The sequence below is a fragment of the Copadichromis virginalis genome, linkage group LG11 (genome assembly GCF_057382275.1).
Source record: "Copadichromis virginalis isolate Kocher_CV1m ecotype Utaka linkage group LG11, C_Virginalis_male_GT1.1, whole genome shotgun sequence".
NCBI classification, from domain to species: domain Eukaryota; kingdom Metazoa; phylum Chordata; class Actinopteri; order Cichliformes; family Cichlidae; genus Copadichromis; species Copadichromis virginalis.
The window spans coordinates 14,613,438-14,623,731 of NC_140628.1; the positions used below are offsets into that span (position 1 = coordinate 14,613,438).

General features: G+C 41.9%; 2 protein-coding genes across 2 annotated transcripts; one reads left to right on the forward strand and one right to left on the reverse strand.

Moving 5' to 3' along the window:
* Positions 1 to 1,348: 1,348 nt before the first annotated feature.
* prelid3a (PRELI domain containing 3A) lies at positions 1,349 to 4,747 on the reverse strand. Its single transcript, XM_085473250.1, has 7 exons — positions 4,090 to 4,747; positions 3,624 to 3,792; positions 3,320 to 3,409; positions 3,159 to 3,229; positions 2,871 to 2,973; positions 2,554 to 2,630; positions 1,349 to 2,432 (listed from the first exon to the last, which is right to left on the reverse strand). Exons 1-6 carry the CDS (start codon positions 4,119 to 4,121, stop codon positions 2,559 to 2,561), a joined length of 537 nt encoding a protein of 178 aa, XP_085329376.1. The 5' UTR covers positions 4,122 to 4,747; the 3' UTR covers positions 1,349 to 2,432; positions 2,554 to 2,558.
* Positions 4,748 to 5,364: 617 nt separating this feature from the next.
* elovl4a (ELOVL fatty acid elongase 4a) lies at positions 5,365 to 10,068 on the forward strand. Its single transcript, XM_085473255.1, has 7 exons — positions 5,365 to 5,615; positions 6,555 to 6,637; positions 7,155 to 7,342; positions 7,602 to 7,682; positions 8,167 to 8,338; positions 9,113 to 9,240; positions 9,391 to 10,068. The coding sequence occupies exons 2-7, from the start codon at positions 6,571 to 6,573 to the stop codon at positions 9,715 to 9,717; spliced, it is 963 nt and encodes a 320-aa protein (XP_085329381.1). The 5' UTR covers positions 5,365 to 5,615; positions 6,555 to 6,570; the 3' UTR covers positions 9,718 to 10,068.
* The last annotated feature ends 226 nt before the right edge of the window (positions 10,069 to 10,294 follow it).

Below are 10,294 nucleotides of genomic sequence, written 5' to 3' on the forward strand. Positions count from 1 at the left end.
TGGAGGTTAGACAGGTAGTCCAGCTCCTCCAGGGTGTGTGTGTGTGTGTGTGTGTGTGTGTGTGTGTGTGTGTGTGTGTGTGTGCGCGCGCGCGCAAGAAAATTTAGTGTGTCTGAGAACGGTTTCCAGTGTGTGAAGATCTGAGGAGAGCTAGGCAGGACTTATTTTGTGCAAGCATGAGTGCTCCTAGAGTCCTACAAAATGACCTCCAGCTGGCTACTTGTCTGCATGTTTCTGACCAAAATGGGAAGCAACAGACTTGGCATGATGTCCTGACATAATTTAGTGGGACTGAAGTTCTCAGACCAGTACCATGCAGCTTAGTGTGCATTCTCTTAGTAACACCAGAATTGCCAGGCCCAACACTGGCACCCCATTCTCTTGCACAAAGGAGCAGATACTGGTGCTGCTGGGTTACCTCCCTCTCTTCCTGTGTAATGGCCCCTCTCGTGGGATCTCTGCAACACTTTTGAGACAGTAAACATTCCTGCAACAGCATACATTGATGTGCCATTTTTGGAGGACCTGGTCTACTTGTGCAGCCTGAATGGGCTGCAGGTACTGTCTCATGTTACCAGTAGTGATAAGGATGCAAGCAAAAAGCAGGGTTAGAGAGAAATCAGGCAGCAGGGAAAAGGAGAGAGCAATGGTTCTGTGGGCACCACCTGTAAAACCATTCCCTCTTAGGGGGGTTGTCTTGTAATTTTTCCCCTAATCGGTGAACCTCGTAACTTTCATGTTTACCAAAGCAAGCATAATGAATTCACAAAACTCGATAGACTGATATGCTTTAAGTTTAACTGACTTTGTGTAATACCGTGATCATTAAGTGCGCCGTTAATTTAAAAAAAAAAAAAGAAGTTTCCTTTATTTATTGAACGGCGTATACAATGAGCTTACATGAGGACAATTTTTAAACATTTTCTAGGTTTCTTGCTGGAGGTGAACAGAGGCCGCACCATAGGTATCTGTGTGCCCCCAATTGGACAAATGATGAACTACACTGCAGTTTAAAAAACTCTTGGTATGTTCACTGTGGTCATGGTGCAACAGTTACTGAGAGGTTTGCCTCAGATTTATGCTTCTTTTCAAATGTGAGTGTTATTGACACAAACCAAAGCATTCAGGCAGTGTCAGCCTTGTATAGAGAGATTCATGCTATAAACTGACACTGTGGCTCTGAAGTGAAAATCTAAATGACTTCAGCAATTTTTCAAGCACTTTTTTAATCATTGCAGAAAGACAACTGTTTCAAGTTACAAATAAAAGAAAAAGAAAAAGTAACGTTTTCCCCCCATGAAATGAACACACACCCACACACACATGAAATAATTTACGTTTTATCACACATTGTTAAATAAATAATATTTATACAAATATGTAATTTTTTAAAATTTTACTCAGAAAGCTGATTTAGCACGCTGTGCTTCTCCCAATGCAGAATTGCACATACAGTACTGCCCTGCTCCTCAGGGTATACAGGTTATGGAGTAGTTCAGCATGTGGAAGCATGACAGGTGTGACTGGCAAAGGCATTGCACTGCCCTCAAAGCAACAATACACCGGCATCATCTTAAGGCCATTATAAATGGTTTAGCCTGTGTGCGTTTGTATAACCTGCACGATCCTCCTCTTCCTCAGTAACCTGCTTGCAAACCTGCTGCCCATGCTACATCAAAAAGAAGCCGGTGTATTGATGCTTTGAGAGTACAGAAAGAAGGCGATGTTAATGATACATTCCCATCTTGTTTTTGTGATAGTAAGTCAAAGAACTGATATTGTCGAAATATTTTTCTTCCCACTCCCACATTCTTGCAGGTTTTTTTTTACTACTATCATGCGGACATGATCTACAGTCTGTGCCCCGTTGTAACAAGTAATAAGCACCAATAAAAACTTTCCAATTTAAACTCCTACTATAGTCTCTGTTGTGTGACACTACACAAAATCTACATTAGTTCAAATAAAATCATGAAGTTGGTTGCATACTAGTAACATTGTACCACGTCGTCACCTTTTGCATCCTTCCTCCGTAGTTTTAAAAATAATATGGCATGGTGTGAAAGTCATCTGTAATATAATATTTCAAACAGTGTTTTCAGGTGGTCCTTCAGTGAAGCTGATGCAGCTCTCTGTTTTGCTAACACTTCTTTAAACAGCTAATGAGTTAATGAGTAGTCAGTGAGCAATGAGTTATGCCTACCACAGTTGGCCCCTTATCTCTTAAAATCTACTCTAATACTTTTTAATAATCTTTCAGCTTTGGCAAAAATGTTACTTTTTGTTTGTTCTTCCAGTGCTGTTTCAGACAGAAATCCAGAAAAAAACCTCTCAGACCACCACCGGCCAGAGAAATGCTGGAAATGCTGAGGATCGCCAGTTGTTTATGAGGTGTAGCCGGGGAAAATAGTTGCCACTGTACACTTCAACATCTGTAAATTCAAACAAAGAAGCTCTAAGAATTTTATGGCTTCTGTGCACTTACAACTTTGGGGATTTTCAGAGGTATGAATGAAGAAGAAAGTTGCGAAGAAAGGCAAAAAGAAGAGTTACCAGCGTTAGTAAATGTCACAGAGAGGAACATTTTCTCTTTCAGAGTTCTGAATAATCCACTCAATAGCATCCCAACCCTACAGATTCACAGAGAAAAAGAAAGGTTAAAAACAAGACCAAGGCCCAGAGACTGGCCAGTGAACATCCTGGTGGGGTTGTAAACCACTGACTGTGCTTCTGCCAGAGTGGTAAAGAAACTAGCAGAGAAAGCAGAGGCCCACTTAGAAGACATGCAAAGACTGTATTATTTGAATCTGCATTCATCATCAAATCAGGGTGCAAAAGACAAATAAAAAGAGAAACATATTATGTGTTACCTTCCTGGCGTTAGCTGACATACTCCTGGCCATCATGGCTTCCAGGTAGCTGCCCAGACTGACTCCCTTCACTGTAATGATGGCTTCCTGGGTCAGGACAGTCCTGAGCAGAGAGAGCACAGGCGATGGCAGAGACATCGTTAAACAGAAAAACATTACCGTAACATCTTGTTTCTGCAAAAAAATAGTGTCACGTTGATTCTGGCTCCTATCTCTTAGCCCTTTAAAAATGGACTGATGGTATTCATTCTAAACACATGCAAATAAAATAAAAGTTAGACTACTTACACCTCAGGATTTTCTGGGTGTGGTCTATAAAGAAGCCTCTCATCCACAGATATGAGGTTAGTTAGAGTGATCTGGAAAATAAAAGGGTAGATGGTGACAAAGTCTGTGCCACACTTTGTTTAAAAGCATTTATCAAGCTGCAAGCCTCCATATTAACTTACATTTGTTGAGCACAACTCCATCTTTTTCTCCTCTGGATCAACTATGGAATGTTCCTTCACATAGGTCTGTGTCTGGTTGGTTCCCAGTATCTACAGACAGAAATATACAGCACAGACACACTAAATCACACCAGCAATCAAACCTGTACTGGCAACAGCCTAATTACTACAAACACTTCATTCACCTGAAGTGTTTGTAGTCACTTCAGGTGAATGAATTGTTGTGCTGTCATTCCTTTGAAACACGGAACCCCTGCAAGACATTGAGAACCATTTCATATATCTGTATCTGCTGATGACTGACCGCTCTGACGATAGCCGGTAGGCCCCACTCTGTGCTGAGGAGTCTGTGGCTGTGAAGCCGGCCCTCTGTGTCCAGACTGCGGTCCAACACGTCCACCCCGATCACATTAGGGTTCATGGGATTGGGGTACTTCCTCATAGCAGCCTTGATCACCGTCTCCCAAGGGTAACTGCACACAGACCAGGACAAGATAACGTTTAAATGTGGTTACAACAGCAGCCATCAAAAATCTTCCATTGTTGGTTTCTGAAAGACACACTCTGGCTTGGACAGGTGTGGTTAGTGATCATCCTTGAAACATCATCAGTGGCACGCCTCCTGGTGTCAAGCCCATATAAAGACTTACCATCATGACTTAACATAGAGCAGACTGACTGGAGATATGGAGCCATGAGCTTCACCGTTTAAAGCACCGGGTTACATTAAGTTAAAGACAAGGACATGCCGGCTCAGTGTGCTGACCAACCTGAAAACATGCTCCGTGCTCCAAATTTTCATTTTATATGTCAGTCTGTTGACCTTATCGCGGAACAAAACGCCCTTTTCACCGCACCATTATAATGAGGAACTAGCTCCAGTAATGGGAGAATGAGGCCTGTGATGACAGAAGCTCACGAACATCAATGCAGTGAGTCCAGGGAACACATCCCAGCTTTTCTCCGCATATCAGCTTCGCGTAAAAACTGCGCAAAACACCCTGCGTTCCCCGCGTCACGGCGACGACAGGCAGATGGCCTGTAATGGATGAATTCAAGTAAATCGTCCCGCTAGGACACAAAAGAAGCCGGTGCAACTGCGGAGGCAAGTAGCGTCAAGTCACATAGTGAGATACAGGAGTCAGGTCGCACATTTCAGAATAAAATCCTCGCTCGAGTGTCCTGATCAGTCGACGACACTGGTTTTACCGACATCACGTAGAGTATGTGGACGATCTCATGGAGATATACAGTTCATAAACGTTAATTAGCATTAATCTTTTTATTAGTGTCAGAATTTTTCTATATGAATGTACTCGTAATGAACAGCGCCCTAAACTGCAATCATATCTCTTAATTTGTATCATTAATGGCGTTTATACAACTCTTTAATGCACTATGATGCAACACTTTCAATGAGTGTATTCCAATGAGATTTCTGCGAAGGGTACCGCTCTTCCTGTCTGACTCTGCTTGTGTCCGGCTGACTTGACTAAAGCTGGTGAAGCGCTTGTTGCTGCATCCGTCTCAATTTGTGCGCATGTGCAAAGCATCCTTCCCTCATCCACCGACAAGTGGCAGCAAAGGAGCGGGGTTGAGTCAAGTTGCACGAAGGAGATCGTAAACCTAACCGGAAATAAAGGGTAAGTCCTTTCCAATAAAAACCCAAAGTGCGCTATTAAAAAGGAGAAAAGAAAAGAAAAGAAAAATAGAAAAACAACAAACCAAACCATATAGACAATAATAATAATATTATTTAATGATTATTATTATTATTAATAATAATAATAATAATAATGACAATAATAATAATAATACGCTACGTCGAGATGAACGCAATCAACTTTTGGAGATTTACTTACCTGGATGATTGAGAATGCATCAAGACGAAACTATTATTATTATTATTATTATTATTATTATTATTATTATTATTATCATATAATATTATTATAATAATATAAGATCATTGGGGTGGGGTGCAATCAGTTGGGAACAAAATCTTATTATTTTTGAAATATAACCGGAAGTACAACATAATAACTGTTTGGATTTTACGCTCGTGTTGTTGGTATTCATAGAAGCAGACGCGCAGTGGAGGCTAGTATGGTCCCTTAACGAGAATTTCGTGCCATTGCCGTTCATTCAGCGGCCCGTCTGTTTCACTCCAAATAACGGAACAATTCATCAGGTCACATAAAAGTCTATCAGGAGATTGGAGGTCGGATTAACGCGCATCGCGTGACCTTGCACTGAATGTAAAAATAGTGGGATTTTCTTTTAAAGCACCGACACGGTAAGGAAACGAGCATCCTCATCCGCGCGGAGGTGAAGGCGAGACAAATGTCGCTATTGTGGCCTACTGTGCGATGCATGCAGACGTTGAGTGTCAGATCATGTGTTTTGTGGAAAGCGTTGTTTTAATGGCGCATAGATACAATCAGCTGTGAGTTTTTGAGAGATCAGGCTGACAATAAGACTGCTCGTGCAGCCCGTGGTTGAAGGCCGGGATTGCATGCCGCAGAAAGCAAACCCGTGACACAGAGTGGGCTTTTTAAAACGCATGCAATAAAGCTTTTATCGCAATAAAAGCTTTTAGAGATATGCGTATTAAATACGAATCTTAACTTCCATATAAATTGCAATTATTGTCTTATTCTCTGATCGGTTTTTGTGTAGAGCGCGTGCAGGAATATGGCAGATGCTGCAGCATCGCTTGATCCGCTCCGGGCCGGAGAGAGAAAGGGGAGGAGAGGGAGGTGGGGGGTGGTGCACCTTTTTAGGAGCGTTAAATCACACCCTGCGTATGAATGTGCAATCCACAGTCAGAGTATTTCATCCTGGCTCTCTTTACAGGAGATGAGGCATTTCATTGTAAAAGTATGTAAGGCATCTTCTCGTTCGAAGAGTCACCAGGTTGGCTGTTGGTCGTGTTCAAACCAAAAATCTGCTGACACATGCGCTCTACCAGCCTGTGTTCCCAGCTTTTGTGCGCAATGAACCCTATTGCCCAACTACCAAGGCCTCATGGAGCACCAAACTCCTATCATATAACTGACCTCCCGTTGGCCTATTGATCTATTTATTTGATTACTTTTCTGAGGAGTGGTGTTAAAATAAAATTATTGCCATTATTAAGATGTCTTTTCCCTGTTATTGCTCTTCTACATAATGACACCACTCAACCTCAGTGAATTTAGCTCTGTTTATTAAATGGTTGTCTGTTTTATTTCAGGTTAACTACCCCAGCCATGGAGATCATCACACATTTAATCAACGACACCATAGAGTTCTACAAATGGACCCTCACTATTGCAGGTAATACCTTCAAAACATCCGGCATGCCTGAGAGCATCTGTGTGAGATATTTTAAGATCAGAGAAGTTGTATTTATCAGTGAGTAAATGCACATTCACTTGCCCGTGTGTCCAGCCTTAGATATTATGTATCACTCTGCAGGGTTCTTGCTGCTGTGAGTCATTATAGAGGGAGTTAGTATAAGAATAGTGCATCACTGGCAATTTGTTAACAAATTACTCAATACTTTAGGACATATAGTAGTACTATGTACTGCAATATACCGCAGTATGTATTTATGTTGCTACACCCAGTAACAGGCCCTGTACCCTTTATCAACCCAGGATATACTTGGATGCTCTCTCAAAGTATCACCATCAAACTGACCACTGGGCATCCACCTGCAGGATATTATCTGTTATCTGCACTACTACTCAGCACGAGCACTCCTCTCAAAATATACTGAACCCACGCTGCATCAGTGCAATGCAAATATTACGAATATTTATGTAACTCTATGAAAACATGTTTCTGTCAGACAAGCGTGTGGAGAAATGGCCCCTGATGGACAACCCCCTACCCACGCTCGCCATCAGCACCTCCTACCTCCTCTTTCTCTGGCTTGGGCCCAAATACATGAAGAACAGAGAGCCCTTCCAGCTCCGCAAAACCCTTATTGTCTACAACTTCAGCATGGTCTTCCTCAACTTCTTCATCTTTAAAGAGGTAGATTGTCACATTGTTTTGATTGTTACTTGCACGTGTCCAATAACTGCAGTCAGTGAATTAAATCTGATATCCTCTTATTCCAGCGTTAACTGTGCTCCCGAGTTGATACGTTACAGCAGCCGTTTTGTCCTCTGGGTTTAGACTAACCTAATTACAGTGTACTCATGCTCTTGTCTGCACTCCATCTCTTCTTTTCTCTGCCATTATCACTGTATGCTTGATAGCAGTGACTCAATGGACACTCTTGTTTTTTCAGCTGTTTATGGCAACGCGAGCAGCCAGATACAGTTACATTTGTCAATCGGTGGATTATTCAGATGATCCCAATGAAGTCAGGGTGAGTGTTCAGAGCGTGCACACACACACACACTTGCATAGATAAACTCTGAATATAGTAGTGGGACTTCAGCTGTTTATGTAACTTACTATTTTAAGACTTTTGTGGCTACAATAATTAGTTTCCTTGGAACCAGATCCCTACCTGTTAATAATTCTCCACTGTACCCATGGTTCAGAAAATTACAGTCAGCCTGCCAGGGACACGTCACTCAGAGAGCTTTTAGAAACATGAGCGGCGTCCATACATTTAGAGCATGGGCCTGTTATCAGAAAAAAGTACAAGCCGGAGTTGAATGGTGTTCAGTTTCACCTTCCTTCCTGTTGCTCCATGACGTAGTTTGAAACAGAAACCACAAGTGAGTCAGTCTCGGGTCGAGGTTAAGATTTCCAAAATCAGAGTTCACGCACATGTAGCTCTTGATCATATATGTTCATATGTTAACAGTCTTTTTCTTCTCCTTCTTTATTTCTGTGGGAGTCAGGTGGCAGGAGCTCTGTGGTGGTATTTCATCTCCAAGGGCATTGAGTATCTGGACACTGTGTTTTTCATCTTGAGGAAAAAATTTAACCAGGTCACCTTCCTTCACGTCTACCATCATTGCTCCATGTTCACGCTCTGGTGGATTGGCATCAAGTGGGTGGCAGGAGGACAGTGTGAGTAGCTCACAACACAGCAGACATCAGCTATATGCTGAATTTATCAGCATTGCTGTTGATAAAGCCTTCACCGGCTCTGTAGTTTTGTGGTTTATACTGGGTGAGGGCTGGGAAGAGACACAAATCCCTTGGTGGGTGCTTCAGGAAGCTAAACCAAACATGTGGAGCTACTTGTCTATAAACCTTTTATTCACTACTGGTAAATGTATTCATTATTGTTGTTTGTTGAGCTTGTTTTTTTTATAATATGCATCTGCATATTAACAGCCATGCTAGCAACTCTGTAAAGGTATACCACAGGCAGAGGAGCACTTTGAGCTAAGTGCTAATGCCAACAAGGCAACATGTTGAGAGTAATAGCATTTAATCGCTGAAGTTTACTATTGGGTACAATGTTTATCATGTTCACAGTATGTATTTAGCATGATAACACACTATCACTTGCTAATTAGTAAACGCAGGTGCAGCTATATGTATATTTGCAAGTAGATGATTGTGACTGAGAGTAAACTGAGTCTGAACACTGATGAGGAAGCTAGATGACAAATTTCACTGAAACCCACAAGCATAGTATCGTCATATGTAGCTTGGATAGTTTAATCTGGATTCATGGGGCCCCTGGACCTACGCTTGTTTGTATCTCCCACCCCCTCAACTATTGTCTTTTTATTGGATACAGACAGCAGGAGTTCAAAGCAACTCAGTTTAAGATTTTTTTTTAACTATAGTAAGCAGAACAAAATTAAAAACTTATTGTTTCTTCTACTGCAGCATTCTTTGGTGCACATATGAATGCGATGATCCATGTCCTGATGTACCTGTATTACGGTCTTGCCTCCTGTGGACCTAAGATCCAAAAGTACCTGTGGTGGAAGAAGTATCTGACAATTATCCAGATGGTAGGTTGATTTCCAGGGTGGCTGATTTTGAAATTAAATATATTGATTGTAGGGATCATTTGACTGAAAATCATTCTTCTTGCTATGAAAGAACAGTGAAAACACAATATGGTGCAAAAGCATAACTCTTATTCTCTCTTTGGGGCTCAGGTTCAGTTCCATGTCACCATCGGTCACACGGCCTTGTCTCTCTATGTCAACTGCGATTTCCCCCACTGGATGCACTACTCCCTCATCTGCTACGCCATCACCTTCATCGTCCTGTTTGGCAACTTCTACTATCAAACCTACCGCCGCCAGCAACCCGCACGTCGCGACGTGTCCTCTTCCTCTAAAGCCGGCAAGGCTGTTTCTAATGGCACCCTCAACGGCCTCAGCAAAGCTGCCAACGGAGCAATGCTGATGGGGAGCAAAGAGGAGAAACCCCAGGAGAACTCTGGGAGGAGAAAGAGGAAAGGACGAGCTAAAAGAGATTAAAGGAGGGTGAGTCAAAGAGGTTCAGGTGAGGTAGGGCCTTGCTTGGTTTCTAGGCTGATCGTGCTAAAACATGAAAGACTTACTTTGAGGAAGATTTAGATAAGTGGATGATCAGGTGGGATGAGTTTATTTAAGCCATGATCTGAGTTGTATATAAAATACGAGGCAGGCATTTTTTGTTAAGAGAGGACCATTCTGTTACTAAAAGGTGATCGCTGGTCATACACCGGATGACCATTATCACAACACCAAATACAACAGTTTCTGGTGTCAGACAGAGCTTTGTATTCCTTCTCTTTATTGTGGCGCTGAGTAGACCTGCTTCCATGAGTGACTTTTAGCTAGTTAAAATCGAAGCCTGAAAAGTGAGAAAGTTGCATTTAATGCATCTGAGCTGGTAAAAAGCAATTAGAAACTGCTATACTGAGACAGGAATACACATGATAACAGAAATGTCTATTTATATTTGAGTGTATTCTTATTTTTTGTTGCTTACCTGTACAGATACAAAGCTGACGATAACGTACACTATCGTGTCAGTGTTGTCCTCATATTATTTACACGTTGTTGACGTTGC